The sequence below is a fragment of the Scyliorhinus canicula genome, chromosome 18, assembly GCF_902713615.1.
Source record: "Scyliorhinus canicula chromosome 18, sScyCan1.1, whole genome shotgun sequence".
NCBI classification, from domain to species: Eukaryota; Metazoa; Chordata; class Chondrichthyes; order Carcharhiniformes; family Scyliorhinidae; genus Scyliorhinus; species Scyliorhinus canicula.
Genome location: NC_052163.1, coordinates 81,422,928 through 81,444,772, shown reverse-complemented (window position 1 = coordinate 81,444,772; position 21,845 = coordinate 81,422,928). Strand labels below are relative to the sequence as shown.

Sequence of the window (21,845 nt, the reverse complement as noted above, 5' to 3'; positions counted from 1 at the left end):
GTCAGGGCTTCTTTAAATTCCACCCGAGGAAGGAGCAGTGCTCCGAAAGCTAGTGATTGGAGTGTTGTAAGACTTCTTACTTGTTTTTAATAGCCATTCATAAATAACAAAAAACTCATCAATCTCAGTTTTGAAATTTAAATTGACCTAATCTCAACTGCTTTGAGGGACACAGTTCCAGATACTACTATGTGTGTGTGAAGAAGTGCTTCCTAACATCAGCTCTGAACCAATGGCCACGGCTCTGCAAAGCCTCCATTAAAAAAAATTAAACCAGGTTCTGAATGTTATACCAACAAATGTACCACTTATCACCAACAGTGGAGTCAGAACCAATATCTAAAACTTGTTCAATTGTACAAGGAACAAGCATTATCAGCTGACTATTTCAAGGTCATTAGTCCCATTTGTGGGTTTCCTGAAAAGACTTGTAACACTGTTCATTTTTACTCAGAACTGCCTACTGTAACTATTCTCAATTCTAGCCTCAGGCAGCAAAAATGAAGTCTTAGCTACACTGCTTTGCTGTGACTATCTGCCACCTCCCACCAAGTATTGCAATGAAAACACAGAGATCAGAATATCCACCAGCAGCAATATTATGTTCATTGCACATAAAACCAATGCTGAAAGAAGTTTTTCTTCCCTTCCTCAAATGTCTATTGCATATATGTTAAGCTTCGATAGTTACTCTATAATAAGAACGAGGAAGCAAGTTTAGACTTCTCCGACTCCAAGTTTAATGTCTTCAGTAATCATGGTTGGATTCTCCAGTCGCCGAGGCCAAAAACGCGTTTTGCGATCGGTCGAAGAATCACCGTTCCCGACCAAATCGGGGCGGCAGCATTTTTGCACTGCTCCGCTCCCTCCAAAGTGGCATACTCGGACAGTATGCTGCGCCACGTATCATTGGCCTCACCCCCGCCCAGCCCAATTCCTAACGCCATCGGTCGCGTGTGGTCTTATCCGTCGGGAACTCAGCGTGGCGGCTGGGAACTCAGTCCAGCATCGCTATAGTCGGGATAGAGCCAATCCGCTGGCAGGGGGACATTACGAGGGGCTGGGGGCACTGCGGAGGTGTGATCTGCGGTGCACGAGCCAGCCAAGGTGGGGGGGGACACTATTTCGCGGGCCGGGTCCACGAGCGGTCTCTGCCATGTAGCACAGCGCAACCGCTGCAGGCTGCCGCCGTGCGCATGCATGGCCACGGACCCGGTAATTCTCCTGGCCGTAATGGCAGCTAGAGCCCGGTGCTCTACGCTGCCGGCATGCTAGTGCCTAGCAAAACGAAGAATCGGTGACCGTTATATGCCATTTTTTTCTGGCTTAAAATGCCACCGTTCCCACGCCGACATAGCCTCAGAATCGGAGAATCTAGCCAACTTCTCCACAACAAACAGTGCCATCGTACCCCCATTTTATATTGGTGGAGTCTATTAAATAGTAAGTGCTATCTATTCAACAATTAGGACCCCGTACAAATGCGAGTACTGGGGAACATTAACTCTTTCCGAATAATCTACAGATTGGAGTGTCTTTTCAGGTTGCAGGGCTGAAGGACAACAATAAAAACCCTTTTTAGACAAATTCATACCAAACAAAAGCCTGACAATATTACCCATCACATCCCAGGACAAACTGAACTGGACTAAAAACAGAACCACTTATGTTCAGTCTTTCTACAATAAGCTTGCTGAACTGTGACATTTTTTAAAAAATGCAATCAGGAAGAAACCGATACCACAGGCAACAGATAGACATGAGTATTTGGATTTAAGAAGAACTAACCTTGGACACTGCACAACTTAGATAAGATCATTCAGTGTTCCAGCAAGCAAAGTACAAACATATTTTTCTGGAACGTTGACTGCAAGCAATGGGAAATTATTGAAGACCGTGAAAGAAAGATGGATGGCTTTCTGGGTGGGTTCAAGCCCTATGACCTAAACAAGGGATGCAGGATATAATTGGGTATTGTGCTTGTAAGAGAAACTTAATTAGACAGATTGGCCTGTCAATATAGCAATCAGTGAAATAGGGTATAAAAGGTTGGAAACGCCAGTGTTCTTTACTACAGTCAAGATAGAAGACTGCGGCAGATTGGAGTGAGACTCTGGCCATCATCAAAAGAAGAATCTACAATCAACTGGAGGCAGTCCCTTCAGATGATTGTGTAACTAATACTTGAAATATTGGTGAAGCTATCAGAGTAACAAAGCATTTCCCCCTCATTTTCTTTATCTCTTATCCATAGCGGCATCGGACCAATAGGAATTGCTAGTTGAGACTGGCCACTCTTAGTTCATCATCTGCCATCCTGTCACACACTAATGGGGCTGTTGACTAATCACAACAATCATTTTCTCTCAATTCATCTACAACAGACTCGAGAGATGAGGAAATCCCAGTGATGAAGCATTTTGGGAACAAGAAGTCCAAAGCCACCTGCTCTACCCATTTTGTCTCAAATTTCTCATATACTAAATCACAAAATGTTATTTTATGAATGAAATATCTCATTTGCATTTGAATGAATCATTCCTAACTGCTACCACCATCTTCCTTGGGATCCTGTTCCAAAGATGCTTCCAAAGATTAGCTTTGAATTTGCCCCCTTTCAAACTGCTTTGGTTCTACTACTCTGGACAAGGCAAAATAACTTCTCATATTATACATTACCCAATTCCTTTAGAATCCAAAAAACAACCACATCGCCTCTCAACCTTCTCTTTTCCCATGAGAACATGCCCAATTGCTCCTCGTAATCCAACCCCTCTGTTCCCTTAAGTCATATTTATTCCTAAAAGTATTTCAGTAACTTCCAAATCACAGGCAGCAAGGTGGCGCAGTGGGTTAGAACTGTTGCCTCTCGGCACCCAGGTCCCAGGTTCGATTCCGGCTCTGGGTCACTGTCCGTGTGGAGTTTGCACATTCTCCCCGTGTTTACGTGAGTTTCGCCCCCACTACCGAAAGATGTGCAGGCTAGGTGGATCGGCCGCACTAAATTGGAAAAAATGAATCGAGTACTCTAAATTAATTTAAAAAAGAAATAAAACTTCCAAATTACTGAGACCTGATCAATTACACAGCTGCCCTTTTTTAAAAGTTTGAAATGTAATATTGTTTTTCTTAAATGAGAAGAGGAAGTTATTTAACATTCACCAAAAATTCAATGTTGCTGCAAAATTCACATGATCTATTGGATACTTTATACTTAAATATAACATTTAGTAAATTAAAAGTGTTCAGATATCTGTAGAGCACAAAAAAATGCTATTTTCTACACAACAGGAATTCAACTTGCTGTGGCTAAGATTGCATTTTAAATATTTAACATTTCATTATAACTCCAAGCAATGTGTTTCTGAAAATTATCATATTGCTTACCTTAACTGCACTTGAATTGATTGTACACCATTCTTTGAACATCTTGAAGAAAATAAATCTAGATTTAATGTTTTATAGCAATATAATGTGCAAGAAAAAAAAAGAAAATTATGCATATATGAAAATGCACAGTCCATCCCATCGAAATAAAAGGCACATGGTATGGTCTTGTGTAAGGTCATTGATTGTGACCCACCTTCCTCTCAATCACTAGTAATCAGCGGATGTGTTACTTTGTCTCTGGCATCGATTCATGGCTTTCCTATTTCAGAGTATTTAGAAGCAGACATACAAGGACCGGATTATGACCATGAACAAGGTTGGCAAATAACTGCAAGTATCTGGAACTCACTGCCTGAAACGGTGGTAGAGGAGGGAACCTTCGCAACATTTTAGAATTATTTAGATGAATACTTGAAATGCCATAGCATACAAAGGCCAAAGGGCCTCTTTCCATGCTATAAAAACTCTTTGCACTAACTCAGTACATTGCAGGTGCCCTAACCGCTGTTCCCAAGTTCTCTTGATTGAGGAACTAATCCTTTAGTATTGGAAAATTGCATACCACTCTGCTTATTTGACTAGATTGTTTCCTGGAAACTGGATTAGTTCCAGGGATGAAGGAGTTATCCTGTGATGAGAGGTTGAGTAAACTGCGTGACACCTTCTGCGATTTAGAAAGTTAAGAGTAGATTTCATTGAAACATACAAGACTTTGAAGGGGCTTGACAGAGTAGACACCAAGAAGTTGTTTCCCAGGGCAGCGCGGTGGCGCAGTGGGTTAGCCCTGCTGCCTCAGTGCCAAGGTCCCAGGTTCGATCCCGGCTCTGGGCCACTGTCCGTGTGGAGTTTGCACATTCTCCCCACGGTTGCATGGATTTCACCCCACAACCCAAAGATGTGCAGGCTAGGTTGATTGGCCATGCTAAATTTCCCCTCAATTGGAAAAATGAATTGGGTACTCTAAATTTATATTTAAAAAAGACATTGTTTCCTTGATTGGGAAACAACCTCACAATAACAATCATTTAGGACAGAGACGAGGAGAAATTTCTTCACTCAGAACAACCTCACAATAACAATCATTTAGGACAGAGACGAGGAGAAATTTCTTCACTCAGAACATTGTGAATTGCTGACCTCAAGAGGGTTCTGGATGCTCCATCATTGAACATATTCAAGGCTGGGATATATTTTTGATCTCTCAGGGAATCAAGGGATATGGGAAGCAGGCAGGAAAAAAGTGGAATTGATAAAAAACATCAGCCATATTCCTTTTGAATAGCAGAGCAGGTTTCAGGGGCCATATAGACTATTCCTGCTGCTCTTTCTCATGTTCTTATTTAAGGTGCAAGAGAGAAACCGTGGAATAATAGACCAGGTAGCCACCAGATGTCTGGAAATTACTATAATTAAGGATAGAATGATTGGAGAACTTACATTTTCAGCTGACCGGAGACAGCCAGCATCAGCTTGTAAAGGATTCATCAAGCCTGATGAATCTCATTGAATATTTTGAACAGATGACTTAAGTAGTGGATAAGGGTTGCTATTTTTATGGACTTCCGGAAAATATTTGATAAAGTCCATCATTAAGTTGAAACTTGTGGAATTAAGGAAAATAATTGACATGATTAAAGGATTGGCCGAGCAGCAGGAAAAGTTGGAATTCGAATTGGCAGGATGTGGCCAGTGGCTTTCTACAGTTATCTTTGGGGACCTCATCAATGTACTTATTAATGACTTGGATGATAGGACAGAGAGTTACATATCCAAGTTTGTTGATGACACAAAGATAGATTTCATCCACAAAACTGCCTATCAATAACTCTTTGTAATCTTATGTTAGGTGAATGGGCAAAACTGCAGCAAATGGATTTCAATATAGACAAGTAATGGTCATCCATTTTGGGCATAAATAGGATAAATCATGGTACTTTTGAAATGCTGGAAAACTAGCAGTAATGGAAAGAGGCCGAGGGGTCCATGTCATGGACAGGTACAAAGTTAATGCAATACTGGCCTATGTAACTAGAGAACTAGAATACAAGGAATTGTCCAAAGATGTGCAGGTTAGGTGGATTGGCCATGCTAAATTGCCTTTAGGGTCCAAATTGCCCTTAGTGTTAGGTGGGGTTACTGGGTTATGGGGATAGGGTGGAGCTAGGGTGCTTTTTCCAAGAGCCGGTGCAGACTCGATGGGCCGAATGGCCTCCTTCTGCACTGTAAATTCTATGAAATCTATGAAATTGCCAGGACTTGATGGTGGAGTTGGCAAAAAGACGAGCGGCGTTCAGGCAACACTGTACAAAAACGGGGTGCGATTTGGTATGGTATACCCGGCGAAGCTGAGGGTGGCGTATAGTGCGTATTATTTTGAGACAGTGGAGGCAGCTGAGGCGTTCGTGAGGGCAGAAGACTTGGGACAAGTGTGAGGAGCAGAGCTGGAAGAGAGACTGTGGACTGTGATTGGGGAGCTGGAAAATGTATAAATGCTATAACTTTCTTTTTACAGACGTGTATTGTAATTTACTTCTCTTCACATTGTTAGAGTTCAAGTTATTGGTTGGGTTGATTGGTATTCTGTGTTAGAGATAGAGATAGAGAAATACAGCACAGAACAGGCCCTTCGGCCCACGATGTTGCGCCGAACTTTTGTCCTAGGTTAATTATAGAATTTTGGACAATTTTTCATGGCCAATCCACCCAACCTTCACATCTTTGGGCTGTGGGAGGAAACCGGAGTACCCGGAGGAAACCCACGCAGTCACGGGGAGGATGTGCAGACTCCACGCAGACAGTGACCCAAGTCGAAATCGAACTTGGGACCCTGGAGCTGTGAAGCAATTGTGCTATCCACAATGCTACCGTGCTGCCCTTAAGAAGTGAACCTACACTCCATTATTCTACCCGAATCCATGTACCTATCCAATAGCCGCTTGAAGGTCCCTAATGTTTCCGACTCAACTACTTCCACAGGCAGTGCATTCCATGCCCCCACTACTCTCTGGGTAAAGAACCTACCTCTGACATCCCCTCTATATCTTCCACCATTTATCTTAAATTTATGTCCCCTTGTAATGGTGTGTTCCACCCGGGGAAAAAGTCTCTGACTGTCTACTCTATCTATTCCCCTAATCATCTTATAAACCTCTATCAAGTTGCCCCTCGTCCTTCTCCGTTCTAATGAGAAAAGGCCTAGCACCCTCAACCTTTCCTCGTATGACCTACTCTCCATTCCAGGCAACATCCTGGTAAATCTCCTTTGCACCTTTTCCAAAGCTTCCACATCCTTCCTAAAATGAGGCGACCAGAACTGCACACAGTACTCCAAATGTGGCCTGACCAAGGTTTTGTACAGCTGCATCATCACCTCACGGCTCTTAAATTCAATCCCTCTGCTAATGAACACTAGCACACCATAGGCCTTCTTCACAGCTCTATCCACTTGAGTGGCAACTTTCAAAGATCTATGAACATAGACCCCAAGATCTCTCTGCTACTCCACATTGCCAAGAACCCTACCGTTAACCCTGTATTCCGTATTCATATCTATCCTTCCAAAATGGACAACCTCACACTTGTCAGGGTTAAACTCCATCTGCCACTTCTCAGCCCACCTCTGCATTCTATGTCTCTTTGAAGCCGACAACAGCCCTCCTCACTATCCACAACTCCACCAATCTTCGTGTCATCTGCAAATTTACTGACCCACCCTTCAACTCCTTCATCCAAGTTGTTAATGAAAATCACAAACAGCAGAGGACCCAGAACTGATCCCTGCGGTACACCACTGATAACTGGGCTCCAGGCTGAATATTTGCCATCCACCACCACTCTCTGTCTTCTATCGGTTAGCCAGTTTGTTATCCAACTGACCAAATTTCCCACTATCCCATGCCTCCTTACTTTCTGCACAAGCCTACAATGGGGAACCTTATCAAATGCCTTACTAAAATCCATGTACACTACATCCACTGCTTTACCTTCATCCACATGCTTGGTCACCTCCTCAAAGAAGTCAATAAGACTTGTAAGGCAAGACCTACCCCTCACAAATCCGTGCTGACTATCCCTAATCAAGCAGTGCCTTTCCAGATGCTCAGAAATCCTATCCCTCAGTACCCTTTCCATTACTTTGCCTACCACCGAAGTAAGACTAACTGGCCTGTAATTCTCAGGGTTATCCCTATTCCCTTTTTTGAACAAGGGCACGACATTCGCCACTCTCCAATCCTCTGGTACCACCACTGTTGACAGCGAGGACGAAAAGATCATTGCCAACTGCTCTGCAATTTCATTTCTTGCTTCCCATAGAATCCTTGGATATATCCCGTCAGGCCCGGGGGACTTGTCTATCCTCAAGTTTTTCAAAACGCGCAACACATCTTCCTTCCTGACAAGTATCTCCTCGAGCTTATCAGTCTGTTTCACACTGTCCTCTCCAACAATATGGCCCCTCTCGTTTGTAAATACTGAAGAAAAATACTTGTTCAAGACCTCTCCTATCTCTTCAGACTCAATACACAATCTCCCGCTACTGTCCTTGATCGGACCTACCCTCGCTCTAGTCATTCTCATATTTCTCACATATGTGTAAAAGGCCTTGGGGTTTTCCTTGATCCTACCTGCCAAAGATTTTTCATGCCCTCTCTTAGCTCTCCTAATCCCTTTCTTCAGTTCCCTCCTGGCTATCTTGTATCCCTCCAACACCCTGTCTGAACCTTGTTTCTTCAGCCTTACATAAGTCTCCTTCTTCCTCTTAACAAGACATTCAACCTCTCTCGTCAACCATGGTTCCCTCACTCGACCATCTCTTCCCTGCCTGACAGGGACATACATATCAAAGACACACAGTACCTGTTCCTTGAACAAGTTCCACATTTCACTTGTGTCCTTCCCTGACAGCCTATGTTCCCAACTTCTGCACTTCAATTCTTGTCTGACAGCATTGTATTTACCCTTCCCCCAATTATAAACCTTGCCCTGTTGCACGCACCTATCCCTCTCCATAACTAAAGTGAAAGTCACAGAATTGTGGTCACTACCTCCAAAATGCTCCCCCACTAACAAATCTATCACCTGCCCTGGTTCATTACCAAGTACTAAATCCAATATGGCCTCCCCTCTGGTCAGACAATCTACATACTGTGTTAGAAAAGCTTCCTGGACACACTGCACAAACACTACCCCATCCAAACTATTTGATCTAAAGAGTTTCCACTCAATGTTTGGGAAGTTGAAGTCACCCATGACTACTACCCTGTGACTTCTGCACCTTTCCAAAATCTGTTTCCCAATCTGTTCCTCCACATCTCTGCTGCTATTGGGGGGCCTATAGAAAACTCCCAACAAGGTGACTGCTCCTTTCCTATTTCTGACTTCAACCCATATTACCTCAGTAGGCAGATCCCCCTTGAACTGCCTTTCTGCAGCTGTTATACTATCTCTAATTAACAATGCCACCCCCCCACCTCTTTTACCATCCTCCCTAATCTTGTAGAAACATCTATAACCAGGGACCTCCAACAACTATTTCTGCCCCTCTTCTATCCAAGTTTCCGTGATGGCCACCACATCGTACTCCATGCCTTAAGTTCACCCACCTTATTCCTGATGCTTCTTGCATTAAAGTATACACACTTCAACCCATCTCCTTGCCTGCAAGTACTCTCCTTTGTCAGTGTTACCTTCCCCACTGCATCACTACGTGCTTTGGCGTCCTGAATATCGGCTTCCTTAGTTGCTGGACTACAGATCCGGTTCCCATTCCCCTGCCAAATTAGTTTAAACCCTCCCGAAGAGTACTAGAAAACCTCCCCCCCAGGATATTGGTGCCCCTCTGGTTCAGATGCAACCCGTCCTGCTTGTACAGGTCCCACCTTCCCCAGAATGCGCTCCAATTATCCAAATACCTGAAGCCCTCCCTCCTACACCATTCCTGCGGCCACGTGTTCAACTGCAATCTCTCCCTATTCCTAGCCTCACTATCACGTGGCACCGGCAACAAACCAGAGATGACAACTCTGTCTGTCCTGGCCTTTAACTTCCAGCCTAACTCCCTAAACTTGTTTATTACCTCCACACCCTTTTTCCTACCTACGTCGTTGGTACCAATGTGCACCACGACTTCTGGCTGCTCACCCTCCCCCTTCAGGATCCTGAAGACACGATCCGAGACATCCCTGGCCCTGGCACCCGGGAGGCAACATACCTTTCGGGAGTCTCGCTCGCGACCACAGAATCTCCTATCTATTCCCCTAACCATTGAATCTCCTATTACTATTGCTTTTCTATGCTCCCCCCTTCCCTTCTGAGCCCCAGAGCCAGACTCAGTGCCAGAGACCTGGCCGCTGGGGCCTTCCCCCGGTAGGTCATCCCCCCCAACAGCATCCAAAACGGTATACTTGTTTTGAAGGGGAACGGCCACGAGGGATCCCTGCACTGCCTGCCTGCCTGTTAGTTTTATTTCCCCTGACTGTAACCCAGCTACTCTTGTCCAGTACCTTTGGTGTGGCTACCTCCCTGTAACTCTTCTCGATAACCCCCTCTGCCTCCCGGATGATCCGAAGTTCATCCAGCTCCAGTACCTTAACACGGTCTCTGAGGAGCTGGAGTTGGGTGCACTTCCCACAGGTATAGTCAGCGGGGACACCAGTGGTTTCCCTCACCACCCACATCCTACAGGAGGAGCATGCAACTGCCCTAGCCTCCATCCCCTCTTACTTTACAGAATTAGCTGCCCCGTGGACCAACTGGACCTCCGCCCTCCAACTCTGCTTCCAGTCAGCTGTACTCTAAACTCCTGGCTCCCTTCACGCTCTTTTATAAATATAGGAAATGAAATGCAAGGAGCACCTTACTCCCTCCTCACCTAACTCCCTCAGTCACCAAATTTTCAATGTAGCACTCAAATGCCACAAGCTCAGCACTCCCTCAGTCACCAAACTCTCACTGTAGCACTCAAATGCCACAAGCTCAGCACTCAGTGCAAAACCCAGTGTTGCGACGGTTATATCTTATTTTAGTGAATTGTATGGGTAGGATTGTTGTTTTTTCTTTCTCTGGGACTGGGTGGGAGGGGACGGTATACCTTGGCGGGGGAAGCCACCCGCACTACCTAACTAAAGTCGGCTGTGAACTGAGGTGAGGTGAGAGGAGGGCTGCTGACATTGGAACCTAGTTAGCAGGTTTCAATGGGCCTACGAGGCGAGCGAGGTTTTGGGGGGGGGGGGGGGGGGGGGGGGGTATTGATGCTGGGAGATGTTTTTTCCAAGAGGAAATGTAGGGGGTTTTTTGGGTGGGAGAGGAGGGGGAGGGGAGGGGATTTTGATGCTAATAATGGATAGAGGCGGGTCAGGCTCATGGGGCAGAACCCGGTGGTATGATGATGGTGGATACGAAGGCTGGGGGGCTGAGAGACCCTCAGTTAGGATAGTCACGTGGAACGTGAGGGGGTTAGGAGGTCCGGTCAAGAGGTCAAGGGTGCTTGCCCATCTTAAAAGTTTGAAAGCCAATGTAGCAATGCTGCAGGAGACTCACTTGAGGGTGAAGGACCAGGTGAGAAGTCGTTGGCTGGGCTAATGGTGGAAATGGGAGGGGTGGACCCTAGGAGGTTTCTGCACCCGAGGGAATGGGTGTACTCGTTTTTCTCAGCAGTCCATAAGGTGTACTCGCGGATCGACTTTTTTGTGGTGGGGAAGGCTTTGCTGGCTCGGGTTAAGGGGTCGGAATACTCGACAACTACAGTGTCAGATCATGCTCCGCATTGGGTGGATATGGTACTGGAGAAGGGGGCAGCGCAGAGGCCAGGGTGGAAATTAGATGTGGGACTTTTAGGGGACCAAGTGTTCTGTGACAAAATTGAAAAGGTAATTGAGGAATATGTAGGTTTCAACTGTACGGGTGAGATGTCGAAGGCAGTTGTCTGGGAGGCTCTAAAGGCGGTGGTTCGGTGATTTTGTTTAAGGCCAGGGTGGACAAAGAGGAGAGGTTGGGGCGGCAGAGGGTAATAGATGAGATGTTGGTAGATAGGAGTTATGCAGAAGATGGGGACCCAGCGAAGCTGGAAAAGAGGAAGGAACTACAGGCGGGCTTTGACCGACTATCTACCAGGAAGGCGGTATGCCAACTGAGACGAGCAAGGGGTGCAGTTTACAAACATGGAGATTAGTAGGTCAGCTCTGGAGGGAGGCAGCGGTAAGGGAAATTGTTCAGGTGAAGGATAGGTCAGGGAAGTTTGTGGTGGCTCCGGATCTGATTAACAAGGTTTTTGAGGAATTTTATGAGAGGTTGTACAGGTCAGAGCCACCTGGGGGAGACCAGGAGATGCAGGAATTTCTAGATGGGTTGGAGTACCTGAGGTTAGGAGAGGGGGGGGACAAGGCTTCATTAGAAGGAGCGATAGTGGAGCAGGAGATAAAAGATGCGATTGGGAGGATGCAGTCGGGGAAGGTGGTAGAGCCGGATGGGTTTCCAGTGGAATATTATACAAAATTCAAGGATAAGCTGGCACCCCTGATGGTGGGGATGTTTGAAGAGGCGATAGGGAAGGGGATGTTGCCACAAACTTCCCTGTTGCTAAAAAAAGACAAGGATCCGATGGAGTGTGGGTCGTATAGGCCCGTATCACTTCTGAATGTGGACGCAAAAGTATTGGCGAAGGTACTGGCGGCTAGGCTGGAGGAGTGCCTCCCGAAGGTGATAGTGAAGATCAGACAGGGTTCGTGAGAGGGAGGCAGCTCTTTTCAAACGTTAGAAGGGTATTGAACGTCGTTGAGGTGGTTGTGGCATTGGACGCTGAGGCGTTTGACCAGGTAGAATGGGGCTACTTAATGGCAGTTCTGCAGCAGTTTGGGATTGGACCAAAATTTGTGAACTGGGTAAAGCTACTATATAAGGAGCCGAGGCAGAGTGTCCGCACAAACAACATCAGCTTGAGATACTTTTCTCTCCACCGTGGGACAAGGCAGGGATGTCCTATGTCCCCCCTGCTGTTTGCACTCGCGACTGAGCTGTTGGCCATTGCATTAAGACGTTCGGTGCTAGGGGGGGATGGAAAGGAATAGTTCCGGGCGGGGGTGAATAGAGCATAGGGTGTCCTTATATGCCGATGACTTCCTGTTATACGTGTTGGAACCGAGTGTGTCGATAGGGGGAATTGTGGAGCTGCTTAGAGTGTTTGGGTCTTTCTCGGGGTACAAACTAAATCTAGACAAGAGCGAGTATTTTGTGGTGTCTCGGCCAGGGGCTCAGTTTAGGTTCCTGGGGGTGCCGGTTGCCCCGGGCGTTGCGGGGGGGGGGGGGGGGGGGGGGGGGGGGCTCCGCAGGTATTGTCACTTGCGGGTCGGGTACAAGCGGTTAAAATGAATGTGTTGCCGCAATTTCTGTTTATTTTTCAATGCCTGCCGATTTTCCTGCCAAAGGCTTTTTTCAGTGAGATTGGGGTAGGATTATTTTGTTCATAAGGGGAGGGAAGGTGGCCAGAGTTAGAAAGGTGCTACTACAGAGAGGAAGGCAGTCAGGGGGTTTGGGTCTTCCGAACCTGATGTATTATTACTGGGCAGCGAATGTGGAGAAGGTACGGGGCTGGGTCAGAGGGGTTGATTCCCAGTGGGTTAGAATGGAGGAGAGTTTTGGCAGGGGGTCGGGATTGAAAGCACTAGAAACAGCGCCACTCCCAATAGCCCCAGGGAAATACTCAGGGAGCCTGGTAATAATAGCTTCATTGAGAATTTGGAGGCAGTTTCGCCAACACTTCGGGTTGGGGGCAGGGTCAAGGGAAATGCCGATTCGGGGGAAACCACAGATTTGAGCCAGGGAGGTGGGATGGAAATTTTCGGAAATGGGAGGTTAAGGGGATTAAGACACTAAAAGATTTGTTTCTTCGGGGTCAGTTTGCAGGATTGAAGGAGCTGGAAGCGAAGTATGGGCTGGAGCAGGGGGAAATGTTCAGATGCATGCAAGTTTGAGATTTTGCCACGAAGGAGATACAGAGCTTCCCGGTGGAGCCGGCCTCCACATTGCGGGAGGAGGTGCTGACGACAGGGGGACTGAAGAAGGGGGTAGTGTCAGCGGTGTACGGAGCTACGGATTTTGGAAGAGGAGAAGGCACCACTCGAAGGGATCAAAACAAAGTGGGAGGAAGAGTTGGTAGAGCATATGGAGGAGGGGTTCTGGTGTGAGGTGCTCCGGAGAGTAAATGCCTTCACCTCATGCGCGAGGTTGGAGCTAATACAGCTTAAGGTGGTACACAGAGCACACCTCACGAGGGCGAGGATGAGCCGATTCTTTGAAGGGTAGAAGATGTGTGTGAACGTTGCGGGTGGGGGTGGGGGGCTAATCACGTTCATATGTTTTGGTCCTGTCCAAAGCTAGAGGATTACTGGAAGGAGGTTTTTAGGGTAATTTCTAAAGTGATGCCTGTGAAACTGGACCCGGGCCCCCGGGAGCCCATATTCGGGGTGTCGGACCAGCCAGGGTTGGAAATGGGTGCGGAGGCAGATGTTGTAGCCTTCGTCTCGTTGATTACCTGAAGGCGGGTCCTGATAGGTTGGAGAGCAACCTCTCCACCCTGTGCCCTGGCGCAGCAGGAGGACCTGTTGGATTTCTTAACTCTTGAGAACGTTAAGTTTGAACTGAGGGGAAGGATGGAGGGGTTCTACAATTCATGGGCATTATTCATTATGCACTTTCAAGAACTGGATAACATCGAACATTAGTTGGGGCGGGTGGGTGGAAGGGGAGCTTTATGTGTTAATGACGACTATGGGTGATCCCCAATTCCTTTTTGTCATTTGTTTGTGTGAACATGCGGGCTAATGTTTGGGGTTTGGTGGGAGAATGGGATCTTTGTTATTGATATGGGGATTGACATATTTGTTACTGATTATTGTTTATTGTTGGTGGGTGTAAATTTGGGAGAAAATGTGAAAAAGGAGGAGAATAAAAAAAATATTTTTAAAAAAAAATACAAAGAAATGGATGTTGTGCGACAGTGGAAAGGCTCTGGCGAGACCATACACTTGAAGTACTGCAGTCAATTCTTGGCATTATACCTTAGCAAGGTTATACTGACCTTGGAGGGAGTGCAGCATAGATTTACTAGAATGATGCCGAAAATCTAAGGGTCACATTATAAGAAGAGATTACGTGGTGATTTGTTTGAAGTTACCAAGATATAAGGGGGAAGTGATAAGATAGATGCAGAGGAACCATTTATGCTGTTTAGGGAATCTAGGACGAAGGGTCATAGCCTAGAAGTGAAGTTGGAAAATACCTTTTTAATAAGGCATGGGGAGTCCAAGTAAGCAAAAGGTAAACATTTATTTTACAACAATCATATACACAAATACCTGTATAACCGAATGCCTGTCTCCTTTTATACAGTAAGAAGTCTTACAACACCAGGTTAAAGTCCAACAGGTTTGTTTCAAACACGAGCTTTCGGAGCACGGCTCCTCCTTCACCTGAAGAAGGAGCCGTGCTCCGAAAGCTCGTGTTTGAAACAAACCTGTTGGACTTTAACCTGGTGTTGTAAGACTTCTTACTGTGCTCACCCCAGTCCAACGCCGGCATCTCCACATCATGGCTTCCTTTTATACAGTAACAGGTAAGAAACCCCGCCCCTCGCAGGGGAGCTCATACTCCTGAAGGAGCACGGGGAAAACATCATCCACACTATATGTCACGTGCAGGTTATTACAAATTGTACATGCAAAGGATGGTAGAAGTCTGGAACTTTTCCTCCATTGGCAATTGGTGCTGAGTCAATTAAATCTGAGATTGATAGATTTCTGTTAATCAAAGGTATTGAGGGACCTGGAGCAAAGATGGGTAGGTCACAGGTTCAGTCATGATTTCACTGAGTGTCAGACAGATTTCAGGAAAATTACCTACTCCTGTTATTACATCTGCTGAATTGTGTGCAAGTTTCCTCCTTTATTCAGTGAATGAAATCATCCTGCACCACAGACTGTAATATTGCCAGAGGAAATGCTGTTGCTTCCAAGTGGTCAGATTTATACTTCAGTTATTAGGCCGAGGATAATTGAAAATAGCATTTGTAGACCCCTGTGGAATCAAACAGCCAACTTTTCAAATCAGAACAATTCCTTTTTTTAAATTTTAAAAATAAATTTATAGTACCCAAATCAATATTTTCCCAATTAAGGGGCAATTTAGCGTGCATACATTGCACATCTTTTGGGTTGTGGAAGTGAGGCCCATGCAGACACGGTGAGAATGTGCAAACACCACACGGATAGTGACCCAGGATCGGGATTGAACCGGGTTCCTTGGCGCTGCGAGGCAGTAGTGCTAAAAAGAACAATTACTACCAGAATTTTGTCAGGATATTCACTTTTAAAAACATCTGCGAGTACATGGTAATAAAAACAGCGGAAAAAGTGGGAAAACAAACATTTTTTTCCACTTACCCAGAGATTATTTGTTCCCTCTGTTTGTCAGTTAATGTAAAACTGAACTGATTCTCTTGAATCCGCTCACTGGTAGTTGGGACTGAAAAAGAAATGCCAGTAATTCTGTTATTCTGTCCTACAACTGAAAATTACAAATTCAGCAAGGCATCGCAGATTTATCTGTATCTATAGGGATGACCACTGTCTCCACATGGGCAGTGCAGTGAAAGTGCCATGTATGGCTTCACACTGAGGGTACCATCCAGGGTCACTGTCCATGCAGTTTGCAGATTCTCCCAGTGTTTGCGTGGGTCTCACCCCACAACCCAAAGATGTGCAGTGTAGGTGAATTGGCCACGCTAAATTACCTCTTGGGAAAAAATGGGTACTTTATATTTTTTTTTTTTAATTAGACAATTAAAAATTAGTTCACAAATTTACCACTGGATTATCAAATTTCCCCACGTTTATCCAGGGAAAACTAAGAATATGTAATGTTTAAAGTGCAGAAGGAATGTTACAGAATGTTAAAGAAAGCAATGTTTTCGGAGTAAGTTATTAAATTGTCCAAACCCTGAAAGCCAATGAGTAATTTAGATTTAAATTTAATTATTTTTTCTAATTTTTTAAAAATTTAAAGTACCCAATTCTTTTCTTTCCATATAAGAAATTTAATGTGGCCAATTTGCCTACCCTGCACCTTTTTGTATTGTGGGGGTGAGATCCACACAAACACAAGGAGAATGTGAAAACTCTGCATGGACAGTGACCCAGAGCTGGGATCGAACCCGTGTCCTCAACGCTGTGAGCCAGTACTGGGCCACCGTGCCACCCTGTGAAACTTAAATTACACAACTCCCCTGAACAAAAGTTGAGAAAAATGGTAGAAATATTAGAATTCACATCATAACCATTGACTTTTCACCACTGATATCCAAATCTACACCTCTATCCTCCGCAGGACAATCAGAGCTCCCGGTTTCTTCACCGAAAGGAGATCTAATGAGTCAACATTCACTACCATTAACATCCACTTGGTGAATTTTGTTCTCACATTGAACAACCTATCCTTTAACTCCAACCTTTCCTGCCAGATAAATGTACATGAAAAACCGACTTCACCTCACCCATGGAGATGAATCTGTGACGATTCATCTCCATCTATAGGAACGACCACCGTCTCCACAAGGGAGAGTAACCTGGGCCAGGATTGAACCTGGTCCATGGCACCGAGAAGTAGCAGTGCTAACCACTGCGCCAGCTTAAAATCTTCTTTAAACAAGTTTTATCCTTGAATTGATAGTAGAGTGAGGGATATACTTTAAAAAAAATAAATTTATAGTACCCAATTTTTTTTTCCAATTAAGGGGCGAATTAACATGGCCGATCTACCTGACCTGCACATCTTTGGGTTGTGGGGGTGAAACCCACGCAGACATGGGGAGAATATGCAAACTCCTCACGGACAGTGACCCAGGGCCAGGATTCGAATCCAGGTCCTCAGCGCCGCAGTCCCAGTGCTATCCACTGCACCACATGCCACCCTGAGTGAGGGATATGCTGGGCCATGAGATGTGATCGTGGTTGAGTGCAATTCTGTTGATAGCCAACAGTGCATCTTGCAAGCAGCTCAACACATCATTAAGTACATGGGAAGAAAAGGGAATAAAAGAAAATACATAATAGGGTAACACAAGGTAAACAATGGTAACTACATAAGCATTGGATGAAGCATACAGGGGTGTAGTAATAATGTCAGTCCATAAGAGGGCCATTTAGGAGTCTGGCAACAGCAGGGAAGAAGCTGTTTCTGAGTCTGTTCGTGCGTGGTTCTCAGACTTTTGTATCTCCTGCCCGATGGAAGAAGTTGGAAGAGTGAGTAAACCGGGTGGGAGGGGTCTTTGATTATGCTGCCCGCTTTCCCCAGGCAGCGGGAGGTGTAGATGGAGTCAATGGATGGGAGGCAGGTTCGTGTGATGGACTGGGTGGTGTTCACGATTCTCTGAAGTTTCTTGCAGTCTTGGGCCGAGCAGTTGCCCCATACCAGGCTGTGATGCAGCCAGATGGGATGCTTTCTATGGTGCATCTGTAAAAGTTGGTCAGGATTAATGTGGACATGCCGAATTTCCTTAGTTTCCTGAGGAAGTGTAGATGCTGTTGCGCTTTCTTGGTGGTAGTGCCAACGTGGGTGGACCAGGACAGATTTTTGGGGATGTGTACCCCTAGGAATTTGAAACTGCTAACCATCTCCACCCCGGCCCCGTTGATGCTGACAGGGCTGTGTACAATACTTTGCTTCCATAAGTCAATGACCTGCTCTTTAGTTTTGCTGGCACTGAGGGAGAGATTGTTGTCGCTGCACCATTCCACTAGGTTCTCTATCTCCCTCCTGTATTCTCACTAGTCGTTATTCGAGATCCGGCCCACTATGATCGTATCGTCAGCAAACTTGTAGATGGAGTTGGAACCAAATTTTGCCACGCAGCCGTGTGTGTACAGGAAGTAGAGTAGGGGGCTAAGCACGCAGTCTTGCGGGGCCCCGGTATTGAGGACTATTGTGGAGGAGGTGTTATTGTTCATTCTTACTGATTGTGGTCTGTTGGTCAGAAAATAGAGGACATGGGGAGAGCAAACTCCACACAGACAGTGACCCAGAGCTGGGATCTCGGCGCTGTGAGGCAGCAGTGCTAACCCACTGAACCACCGTGCTGCCTTGGATGGTCCATCTTGGCCTCCTTTTTAGGTTCCTACCAACACAGACATCAGTTTTCAACTAAATTTTTTTAAATGTATTTTATTCCAAACGTATATAAAAGGTTACAAAACATAAACAATGAATAAACTCCCCAACACGCAACTACTCAGTTTGTACAAATTTACCCCCTTTTCACCCCCCCATCCCGTGACGAACAGCTCCTCAAATAAGGCCACAAACATCCCCCACATTGTCTCGAAGCCCTCTGTTGCCCTCCGTTGAACCCCTTAATTCGTACTTATCTTTTCCATGAAGAAAGTCATACGTCCCCCAGCCTACCGCCATCCCTGTGGCGTTGCGGACCGCTACTCCAGCAGAATTCTTCACAGGGCAATCAGAGGCGAAGGCCACAACATCGTCCCTCCTCCTCTCTTGGCCTCTCCGATATCCCAAATATCGACACCAATGGGTCCGGCTCAACCTCCACTATCCTCCTTCGCGCCGCGAACACTCCCGTATAAAATCTCCCCAACTTTTCGCAACCCCAGAACATATGAACATGATTCGCTGGTCCTCGTCCTCACTCCCTGGGAGAGCCCGCTCATTCTTGCCCGAGTCATGTGTACCCTGTGTACCACCTTCAACTGTATCATGCCTATCCTTGCGCATGAGGAGGTTGCATTAACCCTCAGTAGTGCCTCCCTCCATACAGTTTATCTCCCCTCCCATCATACCCTCCTCAATCTTCATCACCTGCTCACTTCCCTGCTCTCCCAGCCACCTGTCTATGTCTCCAATCCTCCCCTCCCCTTCCACATCTGGAAGCAGCAGTTGCTCCAACAGGGTGTGCCTTGGCAACCTGGAGAACTTTTTCCAAACCTTCCGTAGGAAGTCAATTACCTAGAGGTACCTAAACTCACTTCCTCTCGGGAGCTCTACAGTCTCCTTCAGTTCCTCTATACTGACAAAGCCTTCTTCCAAATCCCTCACCTTATCCACTTACTGCACATGCCATTTATCCCCCCCGGATCAAAGCCGTGGTTTTTGCACAACGGCATTAACATCAACATCCCCAATATCCTAAAGTGCTTCCTCAGCTGGTTCCAGATCTTCACCGTGGACTGCACTACAGGGCTCTCCGAGTGTTCCCTAGTTTTCAACTAATATCGACTCCACATAATATCAAAAAATGGTTGAAGGCATTGGATACAGCAAGGCTCTGGACCTGACAACGTCCTGGCTGCCATATTGAAGACTTCTGCTCCAGAACTAGCCGGCCCCTAACAAAGGTGTTCCTGTACAATACTGGCACAAACCTGAATGTAGTAATTTATCCAGGTTATCCCCTATCCACAAGAAGCTGGACAAATTCAAATCCTATTAGCCTTCACTCGATCAGCAACAAAAAAATGGAAGATGTAATTGACAGTACAATCAAATGGCACTTGCACAACAAGCACCTGCTCACCAATACATAAGTTGGGTTTCGCCAAAGCCAATTAGCTCCTGAGCTCATTACAGCCTTAGCTCAAGCACGAAGAGCTAAGATCCAGAGGTGACATAAGAGAGACTGCCCTTTATATCAAGGCAGCATTTGACAGAACATAGCATCAAGAAGCCCCAACAGGGGCAGCATGGTAGCATGGTGGTTAGCATAAATGCTTCACAGCTCCAGGGTCCTAGGTTCGATTCCCGGCTGGGTCACTGTCTGTGTAGAGTCTGCACGTCCTCCCCGTGTGTGCGTGGGTTTCCTTCGGGTGCTCCGGTTTCCTCCCACAGTCCAAAGATGTGCGGGTTAGGTGGATTGGCCATGCTAAATTGCCCGTAGTGTCCTAATAGTAAGGTTAAGGGGGGGGGGGGGAGTTGTTGGGTTACGGGTATAGGGTGGATACGTGGGTTTGAGTAGGGTGATCATTGCTCGGCACAACATCGAGGGCCGAAGGGCCTGTTCTGTGCTGTACTGTTCTATGTTCTCTATAATTTATGTCAATGGGAATCGGAGAAAATTCTCCACTGGCTGTAGTTTTACACTGTGTACGAAAGAATGATAGTTGTAGTTGCTAGAGGCCAATTATCTCAGCCTCAAGACATCACCGCAGGAATACCTCAATGTAGCATTCTGGGCCCACTCAATGCTTCAATGGCTTTCCCTCCAACATAAGGTCAGAAGTGAAGTAATTTGCTGATGGTTGCAAGTAAAGTAAGTTCAGTCGCCACAATCCCAGTCTCTATAGGCTGCTTTGCCCTTTTGAGGGGCAGAACTGACTGGTGGTGATTTAACCTGATGATCAACACACAAGGCCACAAACATCCCCCACATTGCCTCGAAGCCCTCCGTTGAACCCCTTAATTCGTACTTATCTTTTCCAACTGAAGAAAGTCATATGTCCCCCAGCCAACTGCCATCCCAGTAGCATTGCTGACCACTACTCCAGCAGAATTCTTCGCCGGGGAGAAGGCGAGGGAGGGGCAAAGTTGAGAAGGCAGGCTTTAATAACCTCAGCGAGTACGCAAATTGAACCCGCACTGTTGGCCTCACTGCATCACGAACCAGCTGTCCAGACAACAGAGCTAAACCGGACCCCAAAGTACCACTGCACCTCTTCAGATATTGATACTCCTCGATCCCTGCCAACATGCAGCAAGGCCTGGACAACATTTAGGTCAAGAAGTAGCAAGTAACAATTCTTCCTAGGCAAATGCAAGGTAATTACCATCTCCAACAAGAGAGAATGAGCCAGCTCATCATGACATTCAAAAATAGCATTACTGTTTCTGAATCCCCCAGCATCAGCATTTTGAGAGTTACTTAATTGGACCAGCCAAATAAATACAGTGGCTGCAAGAGCAGGCCAGAATCTGAATTCTGCTGTGATTAACTCATTTTGGACTCCTGTGTTGTCAATCAAAACATTTTTTTTGCAATTTTAAAATGGATTTGTGCTGAACCAAAAGATGGTTACTATAAGTCACATGACTCAAAGGATTGGTCATCTGTTCTGGAAGTTTCCGAGAGATTACAAGAACAAAAGAGTGCCAAATTAAATCCCACACCTCATTCTAAGGTCGTATTATAATCATAAAACGAGACAAATAACAGATGAACTGACTCGTCCTCTTCCCTCCCCGTACGATAACAAAGACAGAAATCAAAACTTGTTATACCTGGTTATTCCAAACCTGTGTTGTCACCATTTTGCTCCTAGGGAAACACTTGGCCAGAAGCACAGAGGCTGCTTAAAAGAGGCTGCAGTCAACTGGGTCACATCACATGACCCCCCCCCCCCCCCCACCGCAATGCTTATAGTCTTTTTGATCATTTCAATATTACATTTCCAGCCTCA

General features: G+C 45.9%; 1 protein-coding gene across 1 annotated transcript in view; it reads right to left on the bottom strand.

The window, feature by feature from the left end:
* LOC119953645 (E3 SUMO-protein ligase PIAS4-like) overlaps positions 1 to 21,845 on the bottom strand; it is a 115,493-nt gene that overhangs the window by 38,958 nt on the left and 54,690 nt on the right. The window contains 2 exon segments of the mRNA XM_038778116.1: positions 3,388 to 3,429; positions 15,825 to 15,906. Coding sequence (XP_038634044.1) covers positions 3,388 to 3,429; positions 15,825 to 15,906 — 124 coding nt within the window.